The sequence below is a fragment of the Meles meles genome, chromosome 16 (genome assembly GCF_922984935.1).
Source record: "Meles meles chromosome 16, mMelMel3.1 paternal haplotype, whole genome shotgun sequence".
Lineage (NCBI taxonomy): Eukaryota > Metazoa > Chordata > Mammalia > Carnivora > Mustelidae > Meles > Meles meles.
The window spans coordinates 82,091,013-82,107,343 of record NC_060081.1 but is presented as its reverse complement, the minus strand read 5'-3'; the positions used below and the strand labels follow the sequence as shown (position 1 = coordinate 82,107,343).

Below are 16,331 nucleotides of genomic sequence, written 5' to 3'. Positions count from 1 at the left end.
CGAAACCGTAAAACGCTAGACTCACAGGAGGTAAGAGAAGGTTACTTCCGGGGTGGGGGGGCACGTGTCTGGAGAACATGAGCAGGTCTTTTGGGGATGAAACAGCTCTACAGAAAGCTCCGCAGAGACGGGGGTTTCCAGAAGGAGACCTGCTCAGGAATATACTTGGAGTTTAGCTGAGGAGGTGACCAGAGAGCGAGACGCTGGTGTGGGCGCTTTCGTTACCCACTGGGTGGACAGGTGTCCTCGTTTGCAGGCCCCCAAGGCCAGTTGTTGGGTGAGCTACGGCCAACACCCAGGGGAGAGGCGTCCAGCCAGGTGGTCAGGGGCACTCAGAGCCACAGCCCTTAGGTCCCGCCCCCCAGCTTGGATGAACCCGCGCAGCCTCTTTTGGCTGCACCCGCCACAGCCAGTCCACCCGGGCTGGGCTGCTCACCGCAGCCTGAGCCTGAACAGCCCAGGAGTGACCTCGGGAGGTATGAGGGGAGCGGTGGGTGGTCCCTGACAGCTTCAGTGAGATGCAGAGCTGTGTGCGGGGGAACAAGCCGACAGACGCAGGGGCACGTGTGCCGTCAGGGTGGAGGGCGGGGGAGGGGGACTGCGTGTGTCTCCCACCTGTGCCTTCAAGTACCAAGATAATGTTTCAGCTTACCGCGCGCTGCCCCTGGCCCGAGCACAGCCAGGTCCTGCCGGACGCCGAGCCGTCTGCATCCATCACATCTTCCTCTTGCCCTTGTGAGCGGCCTGCCTTTCCCATCCTTAGGTCAGGCAGGGCCCCGGGAGACCCAGTGACGAGCAATGTGGCGCAGCAGACTCCCCCATGGCCCACCCACCTGCCGGCACCATCTCTACCTCCCCCTGCAGCCGCCAGAGATGTGGTCTGGTACCCCGCTGACCCTGCCTCTCCGGCGCTGGTGCAGCTTCTGAGCCTGTCTTGGGATCCCACGATGACCCTAGCCGTCCCCATCCCCCCTGCTTAGGGCCTAACCTGCCTGCTGGCGTCTCCCTTGGCCCTGCTTTGGGGACAATCCTCTGATGCCCACCTGCCTGGCTCCCTACCCCGAGCCAGCATTCCAGGCCTCTCTCCTTCAGCAGAGCCTGGGGTTTGTGAAGGTTACAGCAGTGTGCAAGAGGGAGGGCTGGAAGGAAGAAGAGAACCGTCTGGAAGCCAGGGCGGGAAGTGGCCCTAGGGGCTCTGGAGCTGGGGGCCGGGTCCAGGCTGGGGGCCCTGCACTGGGAGGGGTGGGGTGAGTGAGGAATAGAACTGAACTCCGTCCGGGGGCTGTCTGTCTTCAAACGGAGACCAAAGGCCCCTTGTCCCTTCTGGACTAGGGCCCAGTGTGGGGCTGAACCCTCTTTTCCTCCCCGTGGTTAAATCGGGGTCAAGACCCTAACAGGCAAGCGGGAGATGAACCGGGGAGTCCCTGGAGACCCAGGAGAGCGCTGAAAAGCAGGACCCTCTAGGAGGCCCAAGCACAGGGTCCCCCAGGAACAGCGGTTGCAGAGCTGCCCTCAGGGTGCCCCTCTGAGGGAGGTCTGCGGGGCGTCTGGGCCGGGCTGGAGGGTGGTCAGTCGGGTCCACCCTGCCGTGAGCGGCTTTAGGTAGGTGGCCGTGGTCCTACTCGCCGGCTCTGCTTCTTCAGACCTCGGGGACACGCACAAGGCGCCAGGGGCTGAGGCTGCAGGCGCTGGGCCCGGCAGGTGCACGCCCGACGAGGCCGGCCGCCGACCACCCTCCGCTTCCCGCTCCGCCCGGGGTGGCCCGGCTGGACGCCGCCCACTTGACTCCCCGGGCTCGCCCCGCCCCCGCCGCGCGATACCAGGACCGGGGCGCGAGATCCGTCCCGCCCGGCGATGGCGCGCAGGCGCGGCGCGCGGCGGCCCGTCGGCGCTCCCGGCCTGCCCTGCGCGCGCTGACGTCGCGCGGTCTCGTCCCCGCCGTCGCCGCCGCCGCCATTGGAGTCGGCGCCTCGTCCGTGCGTCCCGTCCAGGCTCGTGGCCCTGCGCCGCGCCCCGCGAGCGGCCCGCGCGCCCGATAGTCGCCGCCGCCGCCGCCGCCCGGCCGGCGCCCGGGGAGGAGGCGGCGGGCCCGGGGCCGCGAGAGCGCGGGTGACAGGCCCGGCCTCGCGGGGAGGCCCGAGCCGGCGGGCGCCCGGGCCCCGCGCCGCGCCGGGCTGTTCATGAAGCATGTCGGCCACCAGCGTGGACCCCCAGGTAGCGGGGCCGGGGCGCGGGGCCGGGGCCGGGGCGCGGGGCCGGGGCCGGGGGAGCGCGCGCCCGTGGGGGCCGGAGCGCGCCGCACGCCGGACGGGCGCCCGTGAGTAACTCGGTGTTTCCCTCTCCCCCGGTCCCGCCCGCGCCGGCCCGCGGCGCCGCAGAGAACAAAAGGACAAGATAATAAAGGTACGGCGGGCCGGCGCGGGCGGGCCCGGGAGGCCGCGGACCCTGCGGGGGGAGGAGAGGTCCGGGAAGGGCGTCGGGAACCGGAAACTTTTCTCCGTGTGCTTCCGGCAGACCGAAGTCGGGTGGTCGCGGCTGGGGAGGGTCGGCGGGCTTTTCCAGGAGGAGCCGGCGAGCGGTGGTTCGAGCGACCCCTCGCGCCTCCCCAGTGCGGGAGGGGGCGTTGGCGTGGGGGCGGGCGGCGGGCTGCAGGGCCCGGTCCGCGCTCGGCCAGCTGGGCCCGGCGGCCCCCGGCCTGGCTCTCTGCCGCTCACGCCGTGACCTTGTGGCTTCGGATAAGCCCCCCGCGCGCTGTGAGAACCCGTAAGTCACCCCTCGTGTCTGCTGGGACGGCGGCGTCCACGCAGGCTGTGTTCCTGGGGTGTAAGCGAATCCGGGCTGCTCGTGTTTACGTGGGAAGAGCCCGCGGGCTGGACTTACGGTTCCTTTGCTGGTGCGGCTGAGCCTTGTAGCGTGGGAAGTGCGCGCGCAGCCGGCGCCCTGGAGCTCGGAGCCCTGCTGGGCTCGGGCCTCCCCCGGCCGCTCCCCCGGCCGCTCCCCCGGCCGCTCGGGTCTCTGTCCTGCGCGCACAGGGGGCCTTGGGAAGCACCGGTCTCTCTTTGGCCCCGTAGTCTTCCCAGCCCAGAGCCTCTTTACCAGAACCACTTACAGGTTCTTGCGTTACTTTGGTCTGCACCTCTGTCTTGTCACCTTCCGTCCGCTTATGAGTAAGTCTTTGTCAGAAACACCAAAGTCCTGGAAGTTCTGCATCGTCGTGATTATGTCAACGTCCGTGCGATACCGACCGTGTCCCTTTTCAGCGCAAGCAGTGTCTAGGAATCGATGGGCATAGACGTCACTGCTTTTGATCTCTGTGCTCAAAAGTCGTCATTTAAAATTCAGATAATCTTTTTCAACTTCTTGTTCTAGTACAAAATGGTTCTTTGCATCAGAAGGATACGGTCCATGACAATGACTTTGAGCCCTACCTTTCCGGACAGTCAAATCAGGTGAGTTTTTGGTTTTTTCTTTAAGAACACATATTTCTTTTAGGTTTTATTGACTTTTGTAACGCACCGTTAGTGTTACGTTTCCGACTTCGTTATCCTGACAACCGAGAAGCAGACGTGAGGTACTAGAGATAGTGTGCTGACGCCTTGCTCGGACGATAGCCTGGAGCTGAACACGGGGCCCGGGAGCCGGGGGCTGCGGGGTTCTCCGGAGGAAGCGGTGTCCCCTGGGGGCTGCGTGCCCGCGGACTTCTGCGGGCCTCCGCGCCGGTGGCGTAGTGACGCACTGCTTTCGATGGAGTGGGGGTGTGCGTAGTTCTCTGCAACTTTCTGGTGAGTCAGTAGCTCTGGACCTTGGAATCGTGGTGTAGGAGAGCATCTAAGAACCAAGCCGTGGAGCCAGACTTTGGCTTTGGGTTCGAATCGTCAGCGCTGACTCGGTGACACTTCCTCAGGTGCCTTCCCTGTGCCTCAGGTCCCTCCTCTGTGGCGCTGCTTGGGGCGACTGCTCATAGGATCGTGGGGAGGGTAACGGTCCGTGGGGCTGCGTGAAGCTGCAGCCGGTAGCTGTGTGGCCCCGTAGGTCGCAGCTGCCGACTTGGTAGACACGTGGCTCCCCGACGCTTGGGACTGAAACACCTGTGGGGCGCGGCGTGTGTGTAGCAGGGTGTTGACCAGCCTTCCTGGCCTTCCACCGCAAGACGCCATTAGTGACTGACTGCCCCATACACGTACACCTGTGGGACAACCGGAAGGGTCTCAGCACGTGTCCTGGGGGCCAGCTTGCCCTGGTTAAAGCCACCGGGCTGGTTGGAGTAGGTTTAAGTGACGTCTGCCGCTTTTTAAACGTACTGTGTTTGCTTTAGAATAAAGCCAAGCTTTGCCTCTTCTTGCGGAGGAATAAAGTTATTCTGTCTCTTTTTTTCTTAGTCTGCTCTTGTTTACAGTGTCTTAGAACTTCTTAGAACTTTTCTGCATCTGTGTCCTTGTTGCGTTGAGCAGGTCAGTAGCACAGGCACCCGGGAGACCCTTTTTAGAGCCGCCCCTGGGCGGGACCAGGTGCCGCAGAGGAGGCCTGCCCTGGCCTCAGTGATGTCGTGCTGGAGGTACCGGCGAGCAGTTGAACGGACTTGTTTTATTCTGCTGCCTTACTTTTTTTACGTGATTTGAGTACCATGGCGGTAGCGTGTCCTGTTTAGCCAGAGAAAGGCGGTGGGGGATTGTTTCAAATACACTTAAGAGGTTTGTATAAGGCCGGGGCTTTCATGTTGTCCAGGAGGCCTTCGTTGGAAGTGGGGCAGGTGATTTTCGGTCAGGTCGCTCAGCTGTTCACCCTGGGGAAGCCAGTGCGAGGGCTGTCATAGGCAGACGCTGCCGTGAACCGCCTCAAGACAGCCGCTGTGTGTCCTGGCTGTTAGGGTGCAGGGTTAGCAGCAGCTTGCTGTAGAGTAAATCTGTGTTCTTGACTGAGCACGGATTTTCCGGAAACACCCCTCTGTTGGAGTGTGGGAAGCAGGTAACCAGGAGAGCTCTGAGATCCTAATTCTCCCGGTCCTCTTGTTCTGCGGGTGAAGAAACGGGATCGGAGAGGCATGGTTTACCCGGGTGGTGGGACCTGTTTATGGCAGAGCTTGGTTCCCCCCTGAGGGGTGGGCTGTGTCTCTCCCCGCACATGGCAAGGGCTCCTTTTGTGCTCACTGGTCATTCCTTCCTTCGGTGGCGGAGGCACCATGCAGTACGGCCTCCTTGTAGACGGGCCGCTGGGAATTGATCCAGTCCAGTCCGGAACTCCGCTGGTGAAGATTCCTGCCGAGGGTAGCTCCTGCATGCTGCTCGGCCAGGTCTTGGATCCGGGGTGTGAGTGCTACCGAGCGAGGGAGAGAAGTAGCTTGGGTGGCCGGGAGCGGCACCCCCGCGCTGTGCTCGTCTTCAGCGAGGTGTCGATGTGCGCCCGGCTGCACGCGGGTAAAGGGTGCCGCTCTGTGAGGGGCTCTTCTGTGCACCCGTGCCTGGCCGCCGCGGGGAAGGCGGTGGGTAGAGCTGGCAGTCCCCGGTACCTTGTGGTTTATTTAAACCCAGATGTTTGCCGGAGCAAGTTGGAGGCCGTTTCTGTGTTTGTGTTCGAGGTGATAATACATGGGATGGTGGGGACGTGTTTCAGAGCCTCTCCGGTAATTTAACTGGGAATGCCCCGAACACAAGTGTCCCTGGGGCGGGGGTTTTCCCACAGGAAGGCCTCGGGACTTCGCTTCTGCTGCGCTTTTATTCCTTCGTAATGGCCCCCAGGACCCTCCTGCATAGATGTAGCAGCTCGGGGTCCCCTTGTGTGCCGTGGAACGTGCACTAGTCAGTTTTAGGGGGAGGGAGAGCACTGGGGAGTCAAGGGGCTCTGGGTGGGCATTGTGGGTGGGGGGCCTTGGGGGAAGGGCTCTGGTGGGATTGTGGAGGCGGGGCTCTGGGTAGGGTTCTGGGGGGGCTCTGGGTTAAGGGTTCTGGAGGGGTTCTGAGTGGGGATTCTAGGGGAGGGGCTCTGGGTTAAGGGTTCTGGAGGGGCTCTGGGTGGGAATTCTGGGGGAGGGGCTCTGGGTGGGATTCTGGGGGAGGGGCTCTGGGTGGGATTCTGGGGGAGGCTCTGGGTTAAGGGCCCTGGAGGGGCTCTGGGTGGGATTCTGGGGGAGGGGCCAGGCAGTGTGGGCGCTGTGGGAGTTAGGGGCAGCTGGGAGTGCTCAGGTTATACTTAGTCGTCAGCAGATCTTTGGTCTGGTCACGTGGGACGGGGACAGAAAGGAACAATGGTGAACTTTCGTAGTTTTTTTCAGTGACTCAGTTGTGCCGTCAGTGTCCGAGGACATGTTCGCTTTATAGGGGCGTTGTGTAAACTCTCCTGTTCTGAGCCTCAGTGTTGGTCGCTCGCCGCTGCTTTCGCTTGTCCTGGAGCGCTCTTCTGGAAAGCCATGCCAGCCGTCCGCCCCGCGCAGGAGGCCTGCTCTGCACTTGGAGCGGACCTCCTGCGTGCTGACGGGGTGCGCCAGGGTCAGGGTGTCCTGAGCGTCCGCATCTCTTCGTGGACCTGGGTGAACCAGCTCTCCGAAGTCATCTCATGGTTAACTTGGTGCTTTGCCGGGAGTATCTGTCTGGTCTGGAGAGGTGTTTGGTTTGTAAAAGACAAACTTGTCTTGAAAATGGTGCTCAGCTATCATCCAGGGTTTCCCGCAGGTTTGGGGGGGTTTCACCCAGTAGCACAAAGCCAGGCTACACCAATGCCATGTCAGCGGCACACGTCACGTGACGAGCCCATGAGCCCCGCGGTTCGTGCCAGTGGCTTGCTCTGTGGTGGGCTTGGGTGACGGGAGAGGCCGGTGAGGAGCGCGTGGTCTTGCGGGCTGTGGCCTCCAGTGATACCAGCCAGTCAGTGGGGACGTCACGGAGTGCGACTGGCAGGGCCCGGGGGGATCCTCGTGTACTTCTTGTTTCCTTGCTCAAAACTACGCGCCTTGAGCTGAGACAGAGGCAGACGTCCTCTGTGTCAAACCGTGCTCCATGCACACAGCCCCACCAGGCGAGGGCCTGCAGCCACGGTCCTCTTGTGCCGGGACACACGCATCTGTAGGGCCTCTGTCACGTGCACCTGCTGGGCCTCAGAGCTGCGTGCCCTGCGCCCATGTCCCTTTGATCTCCCTGTTTATGACATTTACTTAAGCTTCAGTTTTGGTCACTCAGAATGAGTATTTTTTTTCTTTTTTTTTTTTTTAGTGTGGCTCACTTAGTGTGAAAAAGTTTGAATTTTAGAATAGATGATTTTCTTTTATGGTTTTTTAGTGGAAATGACATAGGGCTAACAGTCACTGACTTTGAAATCTGTGTTGTCTGGAGGGCCCGTCTTGTTTGTTATTCTGGGCGAGGCCTCAAGGAGGCACCCGAAGCGTCCAGCACTTGGCATTGTCTTTCCTCCCGTCGCCTAATTTTGCCCTGAAGACGTGTCAGCCTCCCTTTTTTCGAGGTCGTGTATTCAATCAAAGGCTATGATGAGAGGTCTCGTGTGTGAGAACATCGGTCGGGGACGCGGTTTTACCTTGTGCTTACAGAGATGTGTTGCGTGGCCGGCGCGCTGAGGGGAAGCCTGGAGTGTGTGCCGCACCTGCGGCCCCGGTGCCCAGACTTCTCGTTGGCAGCCCCGGTGCACAGCGCGGAGTAGGTTGCTTGCTTGGAGTCAGCGAGCCAGGCTGAGCCGCGGCCGGGCGGCAGCGCATCTGTCGGGAGCAACTGTTCTGGGCTGCATCTGGACGGGTCTGGTGAGGCCCCGTCAGTAGGGGGTCACATCCCAGGTCACCTTCACAAGAGAGTGGAACGTCATGTTCGCTGGCAGCCGGGGGGCTGGGTCACCACAGTCACGTGTTGCTCCGTGACCGCTGGGGGACCAGCCTGTTCTCCATAGGGTTCTCCGGGGGTCTGCTGAGTCACTCCACGTTGCCACTGCAGGGAGGCAGAGAGACTCGCTTGTCTGGTCCTCCAGCCCCCCCACCCCGCCCCCAGCTGCCTGAGCCCAGCTCCCACCTTGGTGGGTCCCTGGGACCGGAGTGGCAGCAGACACCTTGCGCCGGCCGGGTCCCAGGTCTGCTCGCCTGAAGATTGGTGTGGGGTTGGAGGAGGAGGTCTCTAGCCAGTGCTCTCCATGTGGAACCTTCTGGTATTTGGGATGGAAGGTAGGGGAGAGGATGGGGACCAGTCAGAAGAGGGTGTCCAGACTAGGAAGCTGCTGCTGCCCCACTCTTGTTTTCCTTTACAGCCTTTCCACTCTTAGGTCAGCTGTCCCGGGCGGGAAGCCTCCCCCCAACCCCGAACACCCTTCAGGAAACCATTTAAGTTAAGTCACCAACAGTGGCATGGCCTGGGAGGTCCAGTTCTGGCCAGACCACCAGTGAGTCTCCCAAGGAGGTGCCTTGTCAGAACTGCTGACCAGGTATCAGTCTGTGCCCTGGGCCGGCTTCCGGAGACTCTCAGAGGAGTCCCTGCTGCCTCGAGGGGTGGTTTGGCTGCCGCACAGGTGTTTCCTGTGTCCAGGACTCCAGCTTGGTTGGAGCCCGAGACAAGGGGCTCTCCAGCCCAGAGAGCAGGCAGGACGCGGAGTTGGCGAAGGAGCAGCGGGAGCCACTCTGAGAGCCCAAGGCCCCGGCCGGGACAGGGTGGGGCTGTGAGATGGTGAGACCCCCGGGACTCAGAAGAGGGGGCGGGCCGTCAGGAGGGGGGGAGGGGAAGGGTGTTGCAAGTGGGCGGGTCCCCTCAGGCCTCTCAGACCAGGTTGTGGGGCTTGTCTCCCTGAGCGCCCCCGCGTGGCCTGCGGCTCGAACCCCTCGTTGCACGTTGAAAGCCGTCTCACCTGCTGTGCTGGCGTGCGGGTCCGCATCGTGCCCCGCATCGTGCCGGTCGGCGGGTTCGTGCCTCTCTCTGGGTTCCTTTGGGTTTAAACCGTCCACTCCTTGAGGGGAGAGAGGGGGTTCCTGAGTGGGCTGCAGACAGCCCATGGTAGAGTGGCTGAGCCTGGTCACGTCGCCTGCACCCAGAATGTTGCAGGTGGCCACCAGGCCTCTCTGACCTGGCTTTGTTCTCCGTCGGTGCTCCAGGGTCAGCGGTACCCACGCAGGCAGTCCCCGCCGGGGCGCGTCTCGCGAGCGGTCTAACGTTTCCTGTGCTTGTTTCCCCAGAGTAACAGTTACCCGTCCATGGCGGACCCTTACCTGTCCAGCTTTTACCCACCGTCCATCGGGTTCCCGTACTCGCTCAGTGAGGCGCCCTGGTCTACCGGAGGGGACCCTCCCATCCCGTACCTCACCACCTACGGACAGCTCAGTAACGGAGACCATCATTTCATGCACGATGCTGTTTTTGGGCAGCCCGGGGGCCTGGGGAACAACATCTATCAGCACAGGTTTAATTTTTTCCCTGAAAACCCTGCTTTCTCAGCCTGGGGGACAAGTGGGTCGCAGGGCCAACAGGCGCAGAGCCCTGCATACGGGAGCAGCTACACTTACCCGCCGAGCTCTCTGGGCGGCACGATTGTGGACGGGCAGACGGGCTTTCACGGCGACAGCCTCAGCAAGGCCCCTGGAATGAACAGCCTGGAGCAGGGCATGGTGGGCCTGAAGATTGGGGACGTCACCACCTCTGCCGTCAAGACCGTCGGGTCGGTCGTTAGCAGCGTGGCGATGACTGGTGTCCTTTCTGGCAACGGTGGCACAAATGTAAATGTGCCGGTTTCGAAGCCGACCTCGTGGGCCGCCATCGCCAGCAAGCCGGCGAGACCACAGCCGAAAATGAAAGCGAAAAGCGGACCTGTGATCGGGGCCGCCCTGCCCCCTCCGCCGATAAAGCACAACATGGACATCGGCACGTGGGACAGCAAGGGGCCCGCGCCCAAGGCTCCGGCTCCCCAGCCCGCCCCCCAGCCCGCCCCCCAGCACCAGCCGGCTGCGCAGCCTCTTCCCGCCCAGCCTCCCCCGTCGGCCCAACCACAGCATCCGAACCCTCAGCTGCCGCCCCAAACCCGCTGGGTCGCCCCTCGCAACAGGAGCGCGGCTTTTGGGCAGAGCGGAGGGGCTGGCGGCGACGGCGGCGCTGCTGGAATCGCGCAGCCCAGCTCTGCCCCCGCCGCGGAGCCCCACCCCGTTCTCGAGCAGCTGAAGGCCGCCCACAGCTACAACCCGAAGGAATTCGACTGGAACCTCAAAAGCGGGCGCGTGTTCATCATCAAGAGCTACTCGGAGGACGACGTGCACCGCTCCATCAAGTACTCGATCTGGTGCAGCACCGAGCACGGCAACAGGCGCCTGGACGGGGCCTTCCGCGCCGCCGGCAGCCGCGCACCCGTGTACCTGCTCTTCAGCGTCAATGGCAGCGGGCACTTCTGCGGGCTGGCGGAGATGAAGTCGCCGGTGGACTACGGCGCCAGCGCGGGGGTCTGGGCTCAGGACAAGTGGAAGGGCAAGTTCGACGTGAAGTGGATTTTTGTCAAGGACGTGCCCAATAACCAGCTCCGGCATATCAGACTGGAGAACAATGACAACAAGCCGGTCACCAACTCCCGCGACACCCAGGAGGTGCCCTTAGAAAAGGCAAAGCAAGTGCTGAAAATCATCGCCTCCTACAAGCACACGACCTCCATCTTCGACGACTTCTCGCACTACGAGAAGCGCCAGGAGGAGGAGGAGGTGGTACGCAAGGTGGGTCCCCGGGCCGGGCTCACAGCCGGGTCCCTGACCGCCTCTCCCCGGAGGCCTGCGGTCGCGGGAGGGTGTGGGCAGCACCGCCTGGGCTTCCCGGGCGTGGCCACCAGCGGTGACGTGGACATGGGTGTCCCTGTACGACTTCGCTGGTTGGAGAGGACGTGATGGTTGCGACCACAGTGCGCACTTCTGTCAGGGACACCTAGGAGCGGCGTTCTGCGCCCGGGGCGGGCCAGCTGCTGGGGTGCAGACCCGGCCCTAGTGGGCTGGAAGCGCTGGTCTAGAGGCCGTGGCTTCCGTCTCCCTCGAAAACCCAGTGTCTTCGTCTGGAACTCGGCATCCAGGTGGTAAGGAGGGGCTGGGCTGGGGAGGTCTGCAGTGCAGGCGTTTGCTAACGGTGAGGTAGCGTCGGGGCCCAGAGTGCAGGCCTCGCGGTGGACCGTGAGCTGGGCTCTGCCTCGCGCCCCGTGACTGGGAGTGTCCTGAGCCGGGGCTGGTAGAGGCCGCTGGAGGGACTCTGCGTGTGCTGTAGGAGAACAGGGCTCAGATGCCCGCGATCTGGCTCAGAGATGGGGAAAGTAAGGACCACGTAACACACTTTGTAAAGCTGGTTTGTCTGAGAGGGTTCATCCCAAGATTGATTGATTGATTGATTTTTTAAAGATTTTATTTATTTATTTGACAGGCAGAGATCACAAGTAGGCAGAGAGAGAGAGAGAGAGAGAGGAGGAAGCAGGCTCGGAGCAGAGAGCCCGATGCGGGGCTCGATCCCAGGACCCCGGGATCATGACCTGAGCTGAAGGCAGAGGCTTTAACCCACTGAGCCACCCAGGTGCCCCTCATCCCAAGATTTGTTACGCTTTTCTGGTATTAAAACATCGTTTTTTAGATTACACGTCCATTGAGAGTAGATGGGTTTGCGGCCTGTTGTAGCCGAAACGCCATCACGGGGCGCAGATGACAGGGATCACAGCGCCGTCTGCGGTTTTAGAGGCTGCACCGGCCGTGCCAGCTCAAAGCTGGTAAGACGTGAGCAGGAGTGGTCCCTCCTTCCTTGGTGTGGAAGAGAGGTGCTTGTCGTTTTTTCCAGTTAGAATTTGTTTTAACTCTTCAGGTATAAAATAAAACAACTGAACTGCTAACTTTGCAGGGATAGGGCAGAAGTCATTGGTAATAAGCTGAAGACCCTTAGTGGGTTTCTGGCAGTGGCCGTGCGTGGCCGTGATTTATCTTAGATCCTGTGGCACGCGGGTCTTTTCCCGAAGCTCACTGGGTTCTGGATGTTGTGTGAGGTTAGGGGTAAATTTCTGTCCGTGACCCAGTTTATGTTTTAAAGTCGGCGAGTCCTAAATGTACGTTAGCAAGGGGGTTTTGGGAAGAGGAAGTCTTGAGTTGGTCCGTGGGGTCATGCCTGCCGGCTTTGAGCTGTCCCCCAGTGAGCTCGGGAGAGGGTTGAACTGCCGCCAGCCCCGTGGGTCCGTGTCTCAGGCTGATTTCACTTGCAGCGTCATGAGGAGGGGCTGACTGGGCTTCTGACCCTATCGATGAGAAGCCAGACAGGCAGATGTGGGGCGAGCTGGGTCTGTGCCTGGTGGAAGGCACCTGGCCAGAGGGGCCTTGCCTCAAGCAGGTGGATGCCGTGGGTGGGTGGCTTTCAGAGGCCCGGTCCCCCCTGCTGCCGTGGCCTGGCCGGTGCCAGCGGGGTGCAGCAGTCCGGGGCCGGGCCACAGCCCGCATAGCCTGGGACCTCGTTTCTGAAGGAGTATGTGTGGCCGGTTCACGCAGTTTGTTAAACTCTCGTTCTTTTCGCAGGAACGACAGAATCGAAACAAACAGTAAGGATGAACCAGCCTCTGTGTTCTGACACTTGGCCGAAAAAGTTTAAGGGAACACGTGCTTGGTGCTGTCGTCTTGTGCAGAGCCCGACTCGTTGCATCTTCACGCCCTTTGTCTTTTATTTTTGCCCCGACGGATCTGCGTTTGTTTGTGTTTTTCTACGTGTTATAGTATCACAGAGCTCACTAATAAAGGAGTGTGTTTTCCGCTTATCGGTCAGACCTGACGTGAAACACAAGCATCCTTCACGTCAGAACGTCCCAAAGGTCCTGTTGTCGTTCGGCAGAAGTTACGTTCTTGCTCTGAAGAGTCACTGTCATTTAACGTCTTTATAGGGACTTCTTTGTCACCCTTTCTTACTTTCTAGCAAACACGAGAAACCGTGGCTTATTTTGTCATTTCCTGCGTTCTGTTAAAATACTTTTCAAAATGCTGAAATCAACTTCGTTCGGCCGGTTTGCCGTTTTTATTACCCGTTATCTGTCTGAAATGCTAGTCTGTCCACTTGATTTTTCTACTTAGAAAAATAGATTTGGGTTCTCGGATTCGGTGAGCGTGCTGTGTTGGCACGGGGTGTCAGGCCCCTCGCGGCTCCTCGCCCCGGTGGGGCAGACGGGGGGCGGCTGGCGGAGGGTCGGACTCAGTGGTCTGCGGGCTCAGCTGCGTGTGGCCACCCCAGCCCCCCGCTCTGCACCTGCGGATCCCGGTGCCCGCCTGAGTTTGCCCACGAGGCCGAGCTTCACACGTAGGATCTGCTGGGATAGCTGGTGCTGTGACGGGTTTCGTTTTCCTGTGGCAGGGGTTTTAAGAAAAAGCAAACAAAAAATCCTTTGAGAAATGGAATTTGCTGTCCTGTGTTGGGTAATGAGGGACCTTGAAGAGCTCGCTGCCGCCCGGAGTCTGACTTGGAGCACGAAAAGGTGCTCACGCCCGTCGTTCTGGCACAGTCTGCGCCCGCCCGCCGTAGGGATCCGACTGTTCGAGAGCAGATACCTTCTGGAACCTATTTACTCCAAAAGACCCTCTCAGTCAAAGCGTAAGCCGTATTGTTTAGACTTGTATTGAGAACCGGCACTCCGAGCTGTTGGAGGCGCACGGAGTCGCGGACAACATCGGGTAACTTTCCTCTGGAGAATACAAGCCTTAATAAACAATACCTATTTAGCAAGTCTGCTGTCCTGTCGTTCTTTACCCCCACCCGATTGGGCGAGGTCTTGCTTGGCCGCGTGGGCGACGCTGGTTCTCCTGTCTGCGGCAGGGAGCCCGTGGTCTCCGGAAAGAGAGCCCCATCCCGACTCCACTCACCCTGCACTGTGCTCCGTGGAAGAGCTCAGAGGAACGTTTTTCTGTTTCTTTTTTCTTTTTCTTTCTTTCTTTTTCTTTTTTTTTGTTTTTTCAATTTTCTCCAGCCCAACGTGGGGCTTGAACTCAGGACCCTGAGATTACTTGTTGCGTGCCCCGTGGGCCGAGCCGGCCGGGAGCTCTTGAAGGTCCACTTCTCACTCAGAGTTTGTAGCCCCTCAGCGCACTGCGAGCCTTTCCAGGCACAAGCCGAGTTGCAGGAGGTCTGTGCACGTCCTCCGCCCGCTGGATGCCAGCGCCGACCTCCTTCCTCCACCCGCCCGCCAGCCGCAGCCCCCAGCACGGTCTCCAGTCAGCACGCGCATCGGGAAGTTCAATGCTTGGGCCGCCTGTGTGGCTCGTCAGTCTGCCTGAGCGTATGTCTGCCTGAGCTCAGGTTGGGTTCCCGGGGCCTGGGATCAAGCTCCACGTTGGTCTCCCTGCTCAGTGGGGAATCTGCTGCCCCCTCTCCTCCCCACTCATGCTCTCTCTCGCTGTCTCTGTCCCTGTCTCTATCTCTTTCAAATAAAATCTTATCTTTTTTTTAAAAAGGAAGTTTAATTCTTAATTTGTTTTAATGTTGTAAAATTTATAGGTACACAAACCTTAAGAGTTTGAAGTTTGAGGGGCGCCTGGGTGGCTCAGTGGGTTAAAGCCTCTGCCTTTGGCTCGGGTCATGATCCCAGGGTTCTGGGATCGAGCCCCACATCGGGCTCTCTGCTCAGCGGGGAGCCTGCCTCCCCCTCTCTTTGTCTCTACCTGCTTGTGATCTCTGTCTGTCAAATAAATAAATAAATAAAATATTAAAAAAAAAAAGAGTTTGAAGTTTGAGATAGAAATAAAGACACAGGATGTGAACAGCACCGCAAAACACCTTCTCGTGTGCTCTCACGGGTGTGCGCCGGCGGGGACCCAGTCGTCGGTGTGAGGGCGTGGCGGGTGAGCACAGGAAGCCCAGCCTGGCTCCCTGGCAGGTGGTGCTGGAGGTTTTACACTCCCCGGCTGCTGAGTGTTCTGCCCGTAGCAATGAAGCTCTGTATTTGCTCAGAAGGGCTTCTCGGAGTTTGTCTTGGGAAGTGCATTTCAGACCTTGGGTGCTGTTTTCTTCCGTGGACTTGGCCGTCAGGCTCCCTTACAGGTTAGGTGGTCCCTAGCCGAGCCAGCTGGCTAAGTAGTGTTCCTGTCTTCAGTTGGGGCGAAGCAACAGAGGGTCCAGGGCTGTCACGGGCATGCAAGGACAGGCCAGATGTTCATTACGAAGGCGCAGAGGCTGGGACGGCCACTCCTGTTCGTCTAATGAGAGCAGTTCTTTACGCGTCACCGAGTTGGAAGGCTCCCTCCAAACCCTGCTGGCCAGGTTGGCCCCTGGGAGCAGAAGTCGGGGCTGTCTCCCGCTCCGGCCCTGGAGAGAGGAAACCACGTCCGAGGCAGGAGAGAACGTGTGTTGCGGCGGGGCAGGCTCGAGGGCTGCACGCAGTTCTAAGCAGGACAGGTCTGCTCATGAAGGGCCGTGTGACAGTAGTATTTGCCCCCAAGGCCAACCGGGTCAGCTCCGGCTCACCCAGAGGTGGCTCTCTCGTCTGGGCATTAGCTGATGAGAGGGAGTGCTGGAGAGTGCCGGCTGGACGCGCCTGCTCGTGGCTTCTCCAGCTGGGACCTGTGCTGCCTGGTGCCTCAGGCCCTGAGATGGAGGCAGTCCTCTCACTCGGGCAGGAGGAAGGCAGGTCCCCAGCTTCGTTTCCTGCTTGTGGTCAGGGAGGGGAGTCCTTGTTGGGCCTGTGTCGGCGAGCGTGGTGGGCGTTGGCAGGGTCCCGGGGCCTGCACAGCGGTCATGCAGGTGAACTTCTGTCCCCCTCCTCCCTGGGCTCTCCCTGCCTGTTCTCTGTGTGGCCCATCACCTCTCGGTCCGCTTGCAGTTAAGATTTGCACGTTTGGGTTTTTTTCCCCAAAACCAATGTGTGAGAAAAGGTATTTGCACAACTGTCCTCCATGACATTTTTACTTTAATTCTGTGGATGAGAGGAGGAATTTTTTCTCAGTTGAGAACAGCCAGGGGACCGTCTCCGAGTCCGTTTTGTTTGCTGGAAAGCCCCCCCCCGCCCAAGCCCCTGGAAGAGAGTCTGGGTGAAGATGCGACGGTAGTGGCCGCTCCCTGGGAAGTGACTGGATCCCTCCTCCCCGGCAGCCAGGCACAGGCTTCGGTGCTCCCTGGACGGCAGGCGGAGGGTCAGCCCTGCACACAGAGGAGGTCTCCTCCCACTTACACCACCTGCCCTTGCACGAGAAGAGCCAGGAACAGGCTTGGACTGCGCCCTGCGAAATGACTTTCCTGGAGGGCAGCTCTGGGAGTGACCTGGGAGGTGCCCCGGCCTGCTGGCAGCTCAGGGCACGAGGGACGTCTCAGAGCAAGTTCTCGAGGCCTTGCAAGGCCACACTCTGGATCACCCGGACGGTGTTTGTGGCCCCTCCGAGAGTACAGTCTACC

General features: G+C 60.4%; 1 protein-coding gene across 2 annotated transcripts; it reads left to right on the top strand.

Annotated features, from left to right (window-relative positions):
* The first annotated feature begins 1,945 nt into the window (after positions 1 to 1,945).
* On the top strand, positions 1,946 to 13,673 carry YTHDF1 (YTH N6-methyladenosine RNA binding protein 1). 2 transcript variants are annotated; one of them, XM_045981038.1, is made up of 5 exons: positions 1,946 to 2,214; positions 2,379 to 2,403; positions 3,370 to 3,449; positions 9,152 to 10,666; positions 12,482 to 13,673. In XM_045981038.1, the coding sequence occupies exons 1-5, from the start codon at positions 2,188 to 2,190 to the stop codon at positions 12,506 to 12,508; spliced, it is 1,674 nt and encodes a 557-aa protein (XP_045836994.1). In that variant the 5' UTR covers positions 1,946 to 2,187; the 3' UTR covers positions 12,509 to 13,673. The 2 variants fall into 2 exon arrangements, with proteins under 2 accessions (XP_045836994.1, XP_045836995.1); XM_045981039.1 differs by lacking the exon at positions 2,379 to 2,403.
* The last annotated feature ends 2,658 nt before the right edge of the window (positions 13,674 to 16,331 follow it).